Source organism: Gadus chalcogrammus, chromosome 22 (genome assembly GCF_026213295.1).
Source record: "Gadus chalcogrammus isolate NIFS_2021 chromosome 22, NIFS_Gcha_1.0, whole genome shotgun sequence".
Lineage (NCBI taxonomy): Eukaryota > Metazoa > Chordata > Actinopteri > Gadiformes > Gadidae > Gadus > Gadus chalcogrammus.
In genome coordinates, this window is record NC_079433.1 from 16,600,351 (window position 1) to 16,618,115 (window position 17,765).

At 52.0% G+C, this 17,765-nt stretch overlaps 1 protein-coding gene across 1 annotated transcript; it reads right to left on the minus strand.

Moving 5' to 3' along the window:
• Window positions 1-1,487: 1,487 nt before the first annotated feature.
• eepd1 (endonuclease/exonuclease/phosphatase family domain containing 1) lies at window positions 1,488-17,164 on the minus strand. The gene is made up of 7 exons (XM_056583145.1): window positions 15,915-17,164; window positions 10,034-10,085; window positions 6,205-6,315; window positions 3,717-3,845; window positions 3,152-3,287; window positions 2,609-2,803; window positions 1,488-2,449 (listed from the first exon to the last, which is right to left on the minus strand). The coding sequence occupies exons 1-7, from the start codon at window positions 16,766-16,768 to the stop codon at window positions 2,253-2,255; spliced, it is 1,674 nt and encodes a 557-aa protein (XP_056439120.1). The 5' UTR covers window positions 16,769-17,164; the 3' UTR covers window positions 1,488-2,252.
• Between the last annotated feature and the right edge of the window lie 601 nt (window positions 17,165-17,765).

Sequence of the window (17,765 nt, forward strand, 5' to 3'; positions counted from 1 at the left end):
GGTCCCTAAATACCCTCTCCCTCCGAATCCTGCCATTTGAATGGTCCGCCAGAAGTGCCATATGGTGCAGCATTACCACGGCGCTCACCTCTGTATTTATAGGGTTACGGTAATAAGACTGACGAGAACGCCTTGGATAATCAGTTTGTAATCACCCACGTAAAATGTTCTTGAACATAACCCCTTTTTAATGCCTGATTTGTCATGAAAAGCATCAAGAGTAACGGACAACGATTGTGATGAGGAGTGTGGCTTGGTTTTTCACACTTGATTTAATTGACATTTGATTATGTGTTTACAGTCTCATCTCATCTCATTTTCGTCCGCTTATCCGGGGTCGGGTCGCGGGGGGAGCAGCTCAAGCAGAGGGCCCCAGACTTCCCCTTCCCGGGCCACATTGAGCAGCTCTGACGGGGGGATCCCGAGGCGTTCCCAGGCCAGTGTTGAGATATAATCTCTCCACCTAGTCCTGGGTCTTCCCCGAGGTCTCCTCCCCACTGGACGTGCCTGAAACACCTCCCAAGGAAGGCGCCCAGTGGGCATCCTTACCAGATGCCCGAACCACCTCAGCTGACTCCTTTCTAAGTAAAGGATCAGCGGCTCTAATCCGAGTTCCTCACGGAAGGCTGAGCTTCTCACCCTATCCCTAAGGGAGACGCCAGCCACCCTTCTGAGAAAACTCATCTCGGCCGCTTGTACCCGCGATCTCGTCCTTTCGGTCATCACCGAGCCCTCATGACCATAGGTGAGGATAGGAACGAAGATCGACCGGTAGATCGAGAGCTTTGCCTTGCGGCTCAGCTCTCTTTTCGTTACAACGGTGCGGTAAAGCGAACGCAATACCGCCCCCGCTGCTCCGATTCTCCGGCCAATCTCACGCTCCATAGTACCCTCACTCGCGAACAAGACCCCGAGGTACTTGAACTCCTTCACTTGGGCTAAGGATTACAGGTGTTTACAGTGTCACATAAAAATATGATGTTATTGACACATGTTGGACAGATGCTCTATTCCATGCAGTCGCGCCGTCAGTGGACAGTATGGTGGAGTAACGGGATTAAATATAGGCTAGAGAATTTCTTTTTATTTATATTCTAAGGAGATATTTCTGGAGTTATAACTGAGAAATAACGCAGTGGACTTAAATTATTCTGATTAGGATTTAACGCATGATACGGGTTGAAATTAAATTTATGAAGGGCGATGATAAAACATAATCGTTCTTCTCACTCTGCAATTCTTCGGTCTGACTTCAGTTCACCACCACACCGTCTGTGTCGCCAATTCTCCTTTTCCTCCAAACCATGCGTACGCATCAGAGTTTGCTTAGGGCTGCGCACATTTTCCCGTCAAGTTGGTTTTTTATAGATCACAACCTTGGCGTGAAAAGTCACGTACGCAACTTTCAGGCCCGTTTTGTGCGTACGCAACGGTTATAAATGAGACCCCTGCGCAGGAAGCACATTGCTCAACAGACCTCGTTAAAAGACACTAAATCAATTATTCAGAATAAATTACCGCTGTAGCCTGAGATGCAGGACAAAAGATGCATTATGTAAGATAGTGTCGTGAATGTGAGTGCATCACCAGCTAGTTTGCCTCGTTGTCTTCGACGAATAACAGCTACACGGGGACTGCTTGCTGCTCCATCTCAGGCAAGACCAAGGCTGCCCTCCTCTTGTTGACGGTGCTTCTCTAGCGAAGAACATGTGTTCAACAGGATGCTCCATCGCTGAGGGACTGTGTTTGAGTGTGAGGACTAGCCAGCAGATATGTGCACAACGCAGCCCTCCCCCATGAAACCATCTCTGCCCCCTGATGCTCACTGAGTGAGAGCAGCTATTGTCTGCTCTAACAAATACATACCCACGCACACACACTATTAAACAGGCTCTCAAACACAAAGAGGCTAAATCTATTTTATATATATATATCTTATATAATTTTTATTTCATATTTACAAAAATGATTGGCACAGTCATTTTAAGAAGAAGAATTGAAACCTGTAAAATGTGATCTGCATATTTCCGTGTCATGGCGTCCTATCCTAGGATAAAAATAACAATACTAATAATACTAATAATGTACATCGATAAAAGGCAAGCTCAAAATAAAGGCAATCTTGGCACTTGTCACATTGAGCAGGAAAACCCGTGTGATCCCAGACCAGGGTGGTCTGCTGGGACCGTCTGTGATATGTGGTTCTGCTCCGGGGCGGCGGTCTGACTCCGCCCCCCTCCACCTTGGGGGGGTCACCGTTCGTGTTTGGGGGCGGCGTCCCCCCCCCGGTCCAACCCCGGCAGCCTGGTCCTGCCCAGCGCCTCCTTGGGCGCCACGTCCACGAAGAACTCTGCCAGCACGGGGCAGTGTCCGGACGCCACGCCGCCCCAGGCCCAGCCGTCCGGGATCCAGGGGTTGGTCAGGCCCTCCCGCACCACCAGGCAGCGGCCTGCAGGGGCAGCAGGGAGCACATCAACACAACTCTCTCATCAGCACGAGAACAGGTCTAAAGCTAGACCTGTATCAAGGTGTCAGTCAGTCAGTCAGTCAGTCAGTCAGTCAGTCAGTCAGTCAGTCAGTCAGTCAGTCAGTCAGTCACCTCCCTTACCTGAGTGGATCTTCTTGAGCGAGCGGCTGACCCAGATGTTGTCCAGGCAGCGGGAGCCCTGGGGGCAGCTGGTGCTGATGTCGGTGAACTGGCCCGACGGCACCAGGGCACACAGCTTCTCCCTGCGCAGGGCGTCCGGCTCGCAGCCCTGCGGCGAGGCGCCGAAGCCCCCCAGGAGCAGCAGGTTCTTCTCCCCTTCACACACAGACACACACTTTAATACCACTTATTCAGCAAAACTACAGTCACTGGGTCCCCAAACCCATCATCACCTCCACAACCACAACCACTACCACCAGCAGGTCCTTCTCCCCGTCTCTCACACACACACACACACACACACACACACACATAAACCCAGGGTTATCCAGCATGTTTTCTATCGTTTCTTTCTCCCATGTTAAAAAAAAGACGTCACGCGAGTTTCCAAACCCCTCCGTTAAGAAGGAAGGATGGATGTGGTTTAGTTTTACAGAAGCGTGTGTGCTGAGGAAGCAGGTCTCAGCGCGGCGTGAGGCCGATGACGCAGGGCTGCGGACTGACCTCGGAGCGCCTCCTGCAGGCTGGCCGACAGCGACCAGGCCTTGGAGTCATCAGAGGGCAGGCTCCGGCCGCCGGGCTCCCCGCCCGCGGGGGGGGTCGCCTGGAAATTCACCAGCGCCAGCTCAGACGAGCCGATCTAGGAGGACAGGGAGTGTGGGTCAGTTGGGTCCGTTGTTGGGGCAATGGGGGGAAAGGTAACAGGTGATCCGAGAGACTTAAAGAATGAGATCACATGATAGCAAGATTATGTAATAACCGGAAAAGAAACACCCACTCCCACTGTGTGTGCAAATGTGATGACAGGCAAGATGAAACCCCTGAAACAACCATGGAAGAGATGCCCATATAGGACAGAAATGAGCCGGGGGCGGTATATAAACAGAGGCAAGTGCAGGCAACCAGAACTGATATTCCCTCAGAGCGATTTCACTCTGACACCCAAATGATCCTGAATCCTCACTACAGCCTACAAACACATCTCATCTCAGACGGGCTGACCATCCTCACACACGACGACAACACACGCAGACAACCCAACAAAACCAGCAGCGGCCGGAATACTAACCAGGAAGTGGGCCAGGAACGGGAGCGCGTGGGTGCCGTTGCCGTTGCCAACAGAGGTTCCCAGGACGGCAGCATCTTTCAGGTCGATACCAGAGGAGCTCTCCCAGAGAAAACCAGAGTAGCTGCTCCCCTGAAAACAGAGAAATGAAGGGTTTATAAAAGGTCTCATCTTCAACATAACAGCTGATCTTTTGGGTTCATCAAAAACTATTGATATACAAAATGTTATTATTGTGACGCTGATTAACTTAACCTTTTATTAAGATATATGTTGTAAATTATAGATTTACATACGATTTTAAGGAAAAGGGCAGGAAGAGCAACTACACACCACACATACCATCTGGAGGTTCAGCTCCACTAGGAGTGGTACAATTTACTTCCAATTAATTATTAATTTATTAAGAGCTATCAAGGTAAAAATGAAAATAATGATCCATGAAATCCAATATAATCTACTTTAGTTTCACTTCCCTGTTCCGGCTTCACGCTGGAGAAGGAGTGGGTGAAGTCTATTTTCACTGCCGGCTGTCAAAAATTAATGCATCCTCACGTGGGCAACGCAGTGACTCACATTATGGCGCACAGAGCAAGCTGAATGACGCTCTCAGACTATGTTTTGTGTACATTGTACTTCCTCAGTGACGGGGGGACGGGGGGGATTCAGACGCACAACCCAAGACTACGTTTATTAGCTGTCTGAGATGTATATTATTTCACTGTTGGGCACTCCTTGTGATAAGATTGGTGTGCAGTGGACATATCCCTCTGTGCTATCTTATGATGTTTCCTGATCCACTTGACCACCACTTTATGTATACTTCATCCATTGTATCGTTGCCCTTTGTAGCGGTTGATCCTCCAAGTCTAAGAGAGCTGGGGTATCTGTGTAGTAGGAGCTGGGGTATCAGTGTAGTAGGAGCTGGGGTATCAGTGTAGTAGGAGCTGGGGTATCAGTGTAGTAGGAGCTGGGGTATCTGTGTAGTAGGAGCTGGGGTATCAGTGTAGTAGGAGCTGGGGTATCTGTGCAGTAGGAGCTGGGGTATCTGTGTAGTAGGAGCTGGGGTATCTGTGTAGTAGGAGCTGGGGTATCAGTGTAGTAGGAGCTGGGGTAACAGTGGGCAGTAGGAGCTGGGGTATCAGTGGGCAGTAGGAGCTGGGGTATCAGTGTAGTAGGAGCTGGGGTAACAGTGGGCAGTAGGAGCTGGGGTAACAGTGCAGTAGGAGCTGGGGTATCTGTGGGCAGTAGGAGCTGGGGTATCTGTGGGCAGTAGGAGCTGGGGTATCAGTGGTCAGTAGGAGCTGGGGTATCAGTGGTCAGTAGGAGCTGGGGTAACAGTGGGCAGTAGGAGCTGGGGTATCAGTGGGCAGTAGGAGCTGGGGTATCAGTGGGCAGTAGGAGCTGGGGTATCAGTGGGCAGTAGGAGCTGGGGTATCTGTGCAGTAGGAGCTGGGGTATCTGTGGGCAGTAGGAGCTGGGGTAAACAGTGGGCAGTAGGAGCTGGGGTATCAGTGGGCAGTAGGAGGAGCTGGGGTATCAGTGCAGTAGGAGCTGGGGTATCAGTGGGCAGTAGGAGCTGGGGTAACAGTGGGCAGTAGGAGCTGGGGTATCTGTGCAGTAGGAGCTGAGCTGAGCCACAGGGTCTTAGAGGTGACCGCGCGTTGGGTGAGGACAGCCGGAGTGGCAGCGCTGCCCAGGCGCCAGATGGCCTAGTTCACCGTAATGATGTTCTATATCGGAGGAGGAGGGCCTCCTACGAGGGCACTTCGCTGGAGATAAAGCTGGCTTGTTGTTTAACATCTTTCTTTTTCTGCTGCGGGGGATTAAGAGTTTGATACAGATGGCAAAATCCACTTTAAATGGATTTCACCAATTCTACTTTTTAGCTGCCAATACCAATTCCCGAAGTTGAAGAACAAGCAGATGGAGAACTGGTGGTGGATATTTTCAATGACGCAACCGAATCTTTTGATCTGTTCTCAGGCCGGTGCCTCATAGCATCGATCGGCGTCAGTGCATCCATATGTCAGCAGACCACCTCGCACACGCAGCATGAAGAGTTATGGTGCGTTTCTGAAACGGTAATCGCTTCCTGTCTCAATAGGGGAGATGACTCAATCTCAGCAGCTTAGCAACAAGAGTAAACAAGTCCTGCTTTGACTTCCTGTTCTCAGAACGGAAAGCCTCCACAGGGCAAAGGGCGGTGAGGAACATCTGTCTGCAGGCTCCCTCCATCATGGCTGCTCCAGAACACCTAGCTGGATCGACCGGTCGGTTTTCTAGAGTACCTTGCGGGATTGACTGGGGGGGTTCCGGAATACCTTGCTGGATCGAGCAGGGGGTTCTATAACACCTTGCTGGATTAACAGGGTTTTTTCTAGAATACCTAGCCGGAATGATCGGTCTGTTTTCTGGAATACCTCTCTGGATTGACCTAGGGGGATCTAGAATACCTTTCGGGACTGAGTGGGGGGGGGTTTCACAATACCTTGCTGGATTGAGCGGTGGGCTTCTCAGACACGGCACACTTCCACAGCCCCCGCGGGCCCTTCCACTGGCGCACGCTGGCGAGCGTGCCCTGGTTCAGCTCCACGCAGAACTAGAGGAGAGACAGAGGGAGCAGCGTTAGCAAACCCATGAAGTCGTTTCTAGCAGTTTCTCGGATTTATGCAAAAATGTGGTCTGCAAATTAAAAAAGTGAAGCACCTCTTAGGCGACCGGGGGCGTCATAACTCGCAATCAAACAAACAGTCTTCCCCATTGTGTGATCAGTCACCAGTCCGCTTCAAAGCGGCCTAGGGACTTGAAACTTGGCGTGCTTGCTTATTAGCTTTGACATATTCCATAAACATGTCAGCACGCTCATGGAATATTGTGCACATGACCAAACATGTCTTCTTCAGAAAATACCCATGCGGCTACACGTCTGGTTAGTGGTGCTGATGCTTTTAACTTTATGCCACTTTTAGCCAAAAAGCCACTGACCCTCACCACACGTCTGCTTTCTAAAGACTCAACCCTTTCGTTTTCTTAAAACTCAAAAATACAAGTAAAATCAAACCAATAAACAGATAACAATCACGTCCCATTAATAGCATACAAATAAAGAGGAAGGAAGAGTGACAGAGTTGAGGAGAGTTCAGAAGCCGAAGGTTCCCGATCAGTCAGGCGTTGAAGGAGGGCAGTCTGACGAGGCACCAAAGCCCCCCATCATGGATCAGAGGTCCGATATGTTTGAAGAAAGGTGGCGTCAGTACTCAAGAGTTCAGCGAACCCTGGGTAGTAATGTTCAAAGAGGAACCCAGAAACACGCAGCTCATCAGCTTTTGACCACATTTGCTGTAAGGGCAAAATATTAAAAGCTATGACTCAGAATGGGCTGACGGCAGCGTCTCGGTTCAACACGGGTCAAACCAGTGACCAGAGACAGGCCGGGGCGCGGGGAGACCGAGCGGTGAAGTGAGTGTCCTCAGATGACCCCCACTGCTGCTGGGTACACTGGGAGGGGAGGAGTCACACACTTGGAGAACCCCACTGCTGCTGGGTACACTGGGAGGGGAGGAGTCACACACTGGGAGACCCCCACTGCTGCTGGGTACACTGGGAGGGGAGGAGTCACACACTGGGAGACCCCCACTGCTGCTGGGTACACTGGGAGGGGAGGAGTCACACACTGGGAGACCCCCACTGCTGCTGGGTACACTGGGAGGGGAGGAGTCACACACTGGGAGACCCCCACTGCTGCTGGGTACACTGGGAGGGGAGGAGTCACACACTGGGCGACCCCCACTGCTGCTGGGTACACTGGGAGGGGAGGAGTCACACACTGGGAGACCCCCACTGCTGCTGGGTACACTGGGAGGGGAGGAGTCACACACTGGGAGACCCCCACTGCTGCTGGGTACACTGGAAGGGGAGGAGTCACACACTGGGAGACCCCCACTGCTGCTGGGTACACTGGAAGGGGAGGAGTCACACACTGGGGGACCCCCACTGCTGCTGGGTACACTGGAAGGGGAGGAGTCACACACTGGGGGACCCCCACTGCTGCTGGGTACACTGGGCCAGGGAGGGGTCACACACTGGGAGACCCCCACTGCTGCTGGGTACACTGGGCCAGGGAGGGGTCACACACAAACCCCCCTGCAGGGTTCCCTCTCATCACAAACCACCCCCACCTGAGTGACACCTGTCCCACGCTCCTCTCCCTCCCGTCCCCCCGCCACACAACCCCAAGAACACTAATGACACCGTTAGGAAGCTGCCAACGAGCCCTGAAGCAGCTCCTCAGGAGGGAGGGGGCACAAGAGGACCCGGTGTCGGACCCCCTCCCCTTCAGAGGCGATGGCACGACGGCTATCTGAGCCCTTCAGCGAGGTCAGGTCGTACAGCTCAGCCACGTCTGTAATGTGAGTAGCTAACATGCATGGCAGGTCCTCTAGGAGCTAACATGCTATTGCACCAATGACAGGTGCACTGAGGAGCTAACATGTATAGCAGTAATGACAGGTCCTTAAGTAGCTAACATGCATAGCACCAATGACAGGTCCTCTAGGAGCTAACATGCTATAGCACCAATGACAGGTCCTCTAGGAGCTAACATGCATAGCATCAATGACAGGTCCTCTAGGAGCTAACATGCTATAGCACCAATGACGGGTCCTCTAGGAGCTAACATGCTATAGCACCAATGACGGGTCCTCTAGGAGCTAACATGCTATAGCACCAATGACGGGTGCTCTAGGAGCTTGGCTGCTGATGCGGGCGGCCACCGCCACAGAACTATGCAGATGAAGTGCGTACCAGCACTCTAGAAGAAAGAATTTGTGTGTGTGTGTGTGTGTGTGTGTGTGTGTGTGTGTGTGTGTGTGTGTGTGTGTGTGTGTGTGTGTGTGTGTGTGTGTGTGTGTGTGTGTGTGTGTGTGTGTGTGTGTGTGTGTGTGTGTGTGTGTGTGTGTGTGTGTGTTAGCAGAAGCATGCAGAAACAGAGTGCATGTGTAGGAGTGCGTGTGTGGGCGAGGAAGTTTGCCCTTGTGTATCCGCCAAACACACACACACACACACACACACACACACACACACACACACACACACACACACACACACACACACACACACACACACACACACACACACACACACACACACACACACACACACACACACACACACACACACACACACACACGTGTGTAGAGACAGCCTACCGCGGGCAGACATCTTGAAGGAATATTTTTAGCATAGATTAGCCTCTGAGGGTTCAGCTGATACATTGACAAACACTGTAAGAAGAGACTGCTAACGCAAATGGGCCCCTGTCACTCGTGATTTAGTGATAGCACAAACGTCCACAAGAGAAAGGTTCATCATGATGGCAGAAGCAGGCCTTGCCTATAGTCTGATACACAGAGAACATTATCCCACTGTTGAGCAGTCACACTCCAATCTACAGTCATAAAGAAGGCAAATGATAGGCTGTCATCACTTGATTATGCTTACATAACTCACATGTGTTCTGTCGTTCTGTTTGCTGCTGATCTTTATCCGTCAGAGTTTTGCATTGACAATGTGTTCATTTAAATGTAATAGTTTAAAGAGCAAAGCACTGTGGGTAATACAAAAGAAAACAACCTTTTAACAAAGGCTATATTTAAATGATTCATATTTATAGGAATTTGTATTGCAAAGAAATATTAAGTTTATGTGTGCAAAACACATATTAACACATGCATTGCAGATTTGAGTGCAGATATTGTTTTGCCTTACTTATAAAGACCCAAAGAAGAAAGGGTTTGATGCAAAGACAGAAGGGGAGCAGGGGGGCACCCTGAAGGGAACCGGCTGTATGTGGGACAACCCCAGCCTCATGCAGGTCCCTGTATGTGGGACACCTCCCCTTCACCGGACCGTTGAGGTCCCTGTATCTGGGACATCCCCCCCCTTCACCATGGAGGTCCCTGTATGTGGGACACCCTCCAGATGACCCAGTTCCAGGCCAGTGTTGCTCTAGATCCAGCCCCAGCTACAGCTCTCCAAGCTCCCAGCACACAACCACAAACGCCCCCCCCCTCGGAAATTGGTTCAGATGCGCAGAAATGTGTGCGATATTAAAGTGGTTAGTGGGATTTAAACGCTTCAAATGCTTACTTTTAACGCAGTAGGTCATGATAGCGGGCAGTTAATGTTACTTACGATATCCCATCAATAAATTACATGATCATAACTCCAAATTTGTATCCCAACATGGTTCGGTGTGACTGATCTCTTCCCAGTGTGTAGCCCGGGACTCCTTCTGGGTCCTGAAGTGTTTGAGTTACCTTGTCCAGCGCCTCGCGGTCCAGCAGGTCCTGCACCGCCAGCACCTTGATGCTGAGGAGAGAGAGAGAGAAGAGTGTTACACAGGCAGTCACTGACGGATCTCCATGGTAACGGTCATCCAGCACCTTGATGCTGAGGAGAGAGAGAGAGAAGAGTGTTACACAGGCAGTCACTGACGGATCTCCATAGTAACGGTCATCCAGCACCTTGATGCTGAGGAGAGAGAGAGAAGAGTGTTACAAAGGCGGTCACTGACAGATCACCATGGTTACGGTCACCCAGCAGCACCTTGATGTTGAGGAGAGAAGGGGCCAGCGGGCTGCCTGATCAGAAGAGGGCTGGAGGTTAAGGAGGTTTGTCATCTGCGATTATGTAGAGTTGGTGTAGCTTAAAAACATTTTGAAAAAATCTTAAGACACACGTACACACAAAAACAACCCTGCTGTCTGCGGTATTCATCCGTCTTCCTCGGTGAGTGAGTATTACAGCCTCTTCAACGTTTGCTTTGGCAATAGCGAACATGGATTGCATGGTTGTGAAGTAGTAGAGGCCAAAGGTCATCATCGTCACGGGAACGATCCAGCGACGCAGCAAGCGAGGGAGGAGCTCCATGAAGCCGTGAATAGGAAGTTATAAATACTAATAAACTCTATGATGAACATTGATCTGTGTTTCTGTATCTGGCCCGCGGGAACACAAACACACAATCCTGTTGGGATCTGGACTTCGGGGGATATGTGCCAGAAAAACCCTGACGCAGGTTAGTATGAAGAGCAGCTGAACCGACTCCCTCTTTGATAAAGCTCCATCATAACTAAACATCCATGAGTAATGCTCATCATCCCATGGAGGAAGGGCGGGTAGTCCAGTAGGGGTGGCCATGGGGTCACACCCCATCGGCTGGTCCTGCTTGGTAGGACGTCTCCAACCTCTTGGGCTTCAAAATAGTCTTTCTCAGATACAACGGTTTATTTTCTCAGGAGAGGCAGACCTATGGATGGACGGGGGCCTGGGGGCCCCTCGACGGCAGGAGCCTTGGGGCAGGAGTCTGGGCCCCCCCACCCCCCCCCGAGGGCAGGAGCCTGGGGGCCCCCCGACGGCAGGAGCCTGGGGGCCCTAGGGCAGGAGCCTGGGGGCCCTAGGGCAGGAGCCTGGGGGCCCTAGGGTAGGAGCCTTGGGGCAGAAACCTGGGGGCCCTAGGGTAGGAGCCTTGGGGCAGAAGCCTGGGGGCCCTAGGGCAGGAGCCTGGGGGCCCTAGGGTAGGAGCCTTGGGGCAGGAGCCTGGGGGCCCTAGGGTAGGAGCCTGGGGGCCCTAGGGCAGGAGCCTGGGGGCCCGGTGCTGACACAGGAGTTAGGAGCAGAGCGGGGGGAGGCGGGTAAAGAAGGCGTTCATGTGGAAAATTCCGGTTGAGCAGCAGTTTATTGTGCGTGGACACTGAGTTAGAGTGTCTGTGTGTGTGTGTGTGTGTGTGTGTGTGTGTGTGTGTGTGTGTGTGTGTGTGTGTGTGTGTGTGTGTGTGTGTGTGTGTGTGTGTGAGTCCCTGGCACTCAGAGTGCCATCCAGGCACTAGCCGCTGCCAGTTCTGCTGCCTCTGTAGAATATCTCTAGGTCCATGACCACCAGGTAGTTGATATGCACAAAGCATGCCCCCCAACGCCCCGTAGCCACCCAGCAACACCCGCGCTTTGGTAGCCAAACCCGCCTCTGATGAAGTGGGAGAGAGTGAAAGAGAGAAGTACAGCCACACAGACAACAGGGGAGAGGGAGATATGCAGGGATGGCGAGACAGCAGCAGAGACAAGCCGAGAGACAGAGGAGGAGGAGGAGGAGGAGGAGGACATCGCCCCGCCAAGGTCACGCTGTGCTGCACCAGCTCACAGCAACCTGCCTGCCCCCAGCGCTCATTTCACAGTCTGGATCAGGGCAAACAAGGCTGCTGCTGCAACACACACACACACACACACACACACACACACACACACACACACACACACACACACACACACACACACACACACACACACACACACACACACACACACACACACACACACACACACACACACACACACACACACACGTAGTTGGAGGTGTTTGCATTTGTTTGTACCCGAGCTTCTGTCCAGCGGGCCCCATAAGGCCCCATAGGGCCCAGATTAACTCCTTTGTCTGTTTCCCTCTCCGGGCTCCAAACGTCCCCTCTGGGAGACGCTGGACATGTTTAGCAGGACCAGAGGCCTCGACGCCCTTCGAGACGGCTAATCACCCAATGGGAGGGCCCCTTTCTGTGGTTGACCCCGGGCAGTAGGAAGGGCGGTCCCAGGCCTGGGGCTCCGGAGCCTGTGTGTTCTGAAAACAGGATCTCCCACACCGGGCTATTTACAACTCCGGGATCAGACTGCCTTACGTGATCCGTATCTCTGGAAGGTGTTGCATAACGCGGCTCAGCGGCTCCAGAGAGGAGCTGAGCGGACTGGAGGGAACCGGACAGGGCGTGGCCAGGGACCGGGCGTGGCCAGGGACCGGGTGACCGGGCGGGGGCAGACAGGGGATTAGAGGGGTGAGAGTTGGGTGAGAGGGTTGGGTCTCATGTTCAGATTAATCTGCATTGATGGCATCAGTACTGGTGTTGGGAGTTGTCGCTTGCATAACGAGGGGATTACAACAGTAACGCAGGGTGAAATGTGTCCATTTGTTTTCATCAGACTGCGAGGTTACAAATCACTGAGCCACTACCCTGACCTGAGCAGACCTGGTCTTAAAGCAGCCCTCCCTACCCCGGCCTTTCACTCAACAAAACCACCCCCACAGCAAACTAACCTGCCATGCTAGGGTTAGCATGAGGTCCCTGAATACTGAAGAGCTGTTACAGCGTTTTACTTACAAGTCCTAGTTAACTACCCTCCTCTTCTCTCCTGCCACTCGTCCGGTCAGCAGGTGGTCATGGATGGGGGACCCGGGGGTATAGCTGCACTTGAGACCCGTTCTTTGGGCTCTTATTTCCACAGAGTCTCCCCCCCCCCCCACGCAGTCGTTCACTGAGATCTCAACCAGCAACCGCTCACGGTGGGACCGACCACCACACATTCAGACGCCTAGAAACCATAGAGTGAAGTATGAAGAAGTGGCTTCAAGGTGGAGGGACGGTAACCCCAGAACACATCCAACATTCATGAGTTAATGACAGAGTCAAGCTCCCAGAAACTAACGAGGGAAGTCTGAGGCTTCAAGGTGACAGGAACGGTAACACCAGCACACATCCAACATTTATGAATTAATGTCAAGTCACTTATTTTAGCAACAGCCCCCGGAGCTGTGAACTGGAGTTATGAAGCAGGCTCGCCTTCCAGGGCTCACACGTACACGTCCTTCAGCGGCTCCAATGTCAGAGGACCCGCGTTCCAACGGGCCCTGCAGTGGTCTAGGGACAGATATATCTAAACGTATGGAGGATACATGTATACATACACTGTGTGTCTATGGGAGGTGCTAGTATAAGGGGTCTCGCTGGCTAGCCCACTGCCCGATCGGAACGCCGACACCAGACTGTTGGAACACCAATCTTGGCTGATTGACATCCGTCACATCTATATCAGAGGCAATGTCAACCATTAACCTGGTCTTAGCAAACCAGCCAAATCATAATTACTGATTACTTAGAACTCCTAGGGCACCGATTAAACCAGTCTCCTCACAGTTTAGTTTTGGGTTAAGATTTAAGAGGAACTTGATCTGTCTGATTATCAGTCTGGTTAAAGATTTTTTTTTCTACTGCAACATTGTGAATGAGATTAGAGTCATAGCGATTTATTGGTGGTCCACTATTGGTCCATCACAGATACAGTATAGCTTATCAGCGTATAGGTTTGCCGATATGCGCCGATATGAAAACTTGTAATGATGTTGGTTAATAAATGTAATGACTCATTTATAAATCCTTTACTGAACTTCTAAACGCTTTAACCGAGCACATCCATGTAAACGCTCCAACAGTTCTACATCCTGTTCAACTTCTGTGTGGGGGTCCGTAGCTCCTCCCCCTACAGGCCAGTAGCTCCTCCCCCTGCAGGTCATTGGTTCCTTTAGCTCATGGTTTTAAGGCGATGTTGCTGTTGCCCGAAGCATTGCTAAAATCTCCTGTTGACAGAAGGCCTTGTCCCAGACCAGGAAGTCCTGGTCAAGACACCAGCAGGGACAGGGTATTGATTGGTACCAGGTAATGTGCGTGCTGTGACAAGTGACCCCTGACACCAATGGGTTTGAACAATGTTCCCACTGAAGGTGTACAGTTTTCATTGTCCAATGCTGCAGCTCAAGAAGATGCTTCTAAACAAAGGCTTTGACCTCTGTGCTCCTGGAACGTTTGAGGATCTAACCAAGGACAGCAATAGTGTCTGTCTGTCTGTCCGTCTGTAAAGCAGCCTTTTGTTATTAAATCTTTGTTTCGTGTAAAGCTTGACAAATTTGCTGATAATATAGACATTTGAAATATTATATTGCAATACTCAAATGGAGTAATTGAATAGGGGCTTCTACTTTTTTGATTTTTAACACTTTAAACCATTAAGTATGGGCGCATGTGCGTGCGTGCCCACTGTATTCAGAGACAGGCGTGTTGATGCTGCAGGTGATGATCACATTAAGAGACTGATAGAGAGCTTTGTGAGCGGCCATCAACGACTGAGTGATTGGAGGAGCAGAGGCCTCCTCACTCTCTCCCTCTGTGATTACGTTAACTCAAACCCTGCCCTCTGAGAGCACTGAAGTGTGACCAGACCTTCCATCTCTCTGTGTTTGTTTTATGAGTGTTCTCGCTCTGGCCGAGGAAGGGGACATCCGTCCTTTGTGCTGGTGGTGATCTACCCTAGGTCAGAACCTTTACACGACCTTTAGCTCTAGGAGTGGACAGATACACACACACGTCTGTCTCCCAGAGAAGGTTCTCAGGGGTCAAGGGTTAATTAGAGACAGATGTTGAAGTTAAAAACGAAATCCTTGTAATGTGGCAAAACAAATTACTTTGCTTACGGTCAGCTGGGAAATAAATAGTTCTATCAAGTACAGCCACAACAAGATTTTATTTATATTATATTATATACATTGGTGCGACCTCTGAAACAAAAAGAACTGTCGACATTTGACCGGGCATGGCTCAGATGGTCCATGTAAAACAAATCTTGAAAGAAGCAATTACAGAACGAGAGAAGAGTTCTGTCCCGTTGAAACAAAACACAGAGTTCAGTCACCAGATCAGAAGGGCCAAACCCTGCACCACCAGCGCTCTAGAGCCCTCAGCATGTGAACCCATTACAGTCCGCAGGCTGTGTGTTTGTTTTGCATTGTCATGAGTGGACCCAGTCTGAGCTGATAACCTGTAATAACCCCGCTGCCTCACACCGCCAGCACGGATCTGGGCTTCCTCCGACAGCCTGCAGACGAGTGGGCGTGTCCGTGTAGAACGTCTCCCTCTCTCAACACAACCATCATGGGATCTTGTGATTGATCGTAAGCTAGTGCTGTGCAAACACACACGCCTCCACGCAACCAGGCGTCCGGCTGGGCCGGACGCCTGGAAGTCAAACGGCTGCACTCACTGGAGATGGGCTGGAGACATATCTTGGGGGGTCTAGATCCAGGGGAGACATGCAGGCCTGGGGGGGTCTAGACCAACATGCAGGTCTGGGGGTCCAGACCCAGGGTAGACATGCAGGTCTGGGGCTCTGTGTTCAGTTTGGCTCAGAATGTTAGTTTGCGTTGCCTAGCCGGTTTAGTTATCGTACATGAAATCCCCTGACACCAACGTGTTTACACACAGGAAACAACGTGTCCCAAGAAGACACAACATGTTAAGCGCAAACCCTCACGTTAGTTGTACTCACTCGTTCTCTAGTAGGGTCATACACACGACCTCTTTGACGCCAGGGTTGTTGGCCTTTTCACTGGAGCAGCGCTGAAGGTCCCAGGTGGCCAGGCGCACCGCGGCCCGGCCGTCCCGCGGGCCCGGGGCCGGCTCCACGCGCGGCCGCAGGGACACCATCTGCGTGGGTCCTCCCGGCGGGAGGTCGAGGTCGTCGCTCCGGAGGCTGAACGAGGTCGGGCTCGGATGGGACCGACCCGTGTAGGTCAGCCCGCCGTTGGTATTGGTGGACGGAGTTCTTGAGCGCTCCACAAACACCTGGAAACGGATCTTGTCCAGTAGGGAGCAGTTTATGTGCTCGACCCGAACCAGGTCCTCGATGCTCTTGAACGGGCCGTGTTGGGTCCGATAGGCGACAATGTTCCGGGCGATTTTCTCCGTGATGCCGCGGATGCTCATGAGCTGCGGCGGGGTGGCGGTGTTGATGTTCATGCCGCTGCAGGAGGACATATGCTCCGGGTCTCTCCGCAGGGAGGACGGGGAGTGCTGCGACGAACTGGTCCTACTCGACACGCAGATCTCCACTTTAATAATCTCCAGTTTGGTGGCGCCGATCCCACTCACAAGCGCTAGGTCCTCCACCTTCTTGAAGCCCCCGATACAGTCCCGGTACTCCACGATGCTCCGCGCCACGGGGCGGTTGACCCCGGGCAGGGTCATGAGCTCTTCCTCCGTGGCCGTGTTGATGTTCAGCCGCTCCTGGTTCACCATAATGTTGCCAAAGTTACACGCGGCGCTGAATTTGCGCTTGCTGCCGTAGCTGAAGTCCGTGGGGTCCCTCGGGATGGACCTGTGGCAGCCTAGGTTCCCCCCCATGGTCCGGGAGGATCAGGTCCCCAGACCGGGTCTCGACACTCCAGACCGCTGCACACCGACCTGGGGTCGCATGTGGGGTGGAGAGGTACTCGGTGGTAGTAGGTCGTCTCCTCTCCTGCTATGTAGTCTGCATTCCTCCGTCAGGCACGACTCCACACGCAGGTGGAGGTGGAGGTTGAGGTCTCTTTTCAGACCGTAGCGTCGTAGTCCAAAGATGAGCAGAAACCCAACAACCAGTCCTGCTGCCCCGCGTGGCGCATAATCCACACAGCCTTCCCTGTCCCGGGCAATCAGATACGAAACGACGCGAAGGAAAGCGTGTGCGCTGTTTTCCAACGTCCACCGTGTCCACCACCACACAAATGACTGCTGCTGCACCACCGCTCCTCGCGGACGGTCTAGTAGTTGGAGGCAGAGGGGGCGTGTCCTGCGGTGTGTGGCAACGTTTAGAAACGATTATCCTGCAACGTCATCCCATGTCCTCCTTGCTTGTCTGGCTGTCATGCTGCGTGCTGCGTGCACAGAGGACCGCTGGAACCACTGCAGCCTGCAGCCCACAGCCTGCCTAATTACCCGCAGCCTCATGGTTGTTCTTCGTTAATTTCCGCTCACAAACAGGAACCGCTGTTCATTTGAACGAATCTTCCCCCTGAATTTAAGTGAGCGCTATAAACCTCATAATGAAACAACCGTCCGCCTGAAAGCCTTCTCATCAGCACGTTCATAGGCTGCCGCTGACACAACGAGTCGGACTCAATGATATCCTTTAAATTGGTGGGATACTTTTTTTATGCATAGCCTATACAGTTCCGACTATAATCTATTCCCCCTGAAGTGTGAAAGGTTCCAGTCAGGATATAACATTGTGTCATTAACTTTTCTTCAAATCTAATCCTTTTCATCAAACCACAACTGCAACTGTTCGACCACTATCTACAGCTATCTTCTAGTATAGCCTACATGTTTATGAACCCTTCCACAGAGGTGTCATGTAGGA

Bases quoted from the DNA above. Each gene is read 5' to 3' on its own strand.
- eepd1 (XM_056583145.1), bottom strand. From the start codon at position 16,768: ATGGGGGGGAACCTAGGCTGCCACAGGTCCATCCCGAGGGACCCCACG. The intron at 3,846-6,204 runs GTATTGTGAAAC...CTCTGTTTTCAG, and splicing joins CCACCGCTCAATCCAGCAAG to GGGAGCAGCTACTCTGGTTT. The intron at 3,288-3,716 runs GTTAGTATTCCG...CTGTCCTCCTAG, and splicing joins CGTTCCTGGCCCACTTCCTG to ATCGGCTCGTCTGAGCTGGC.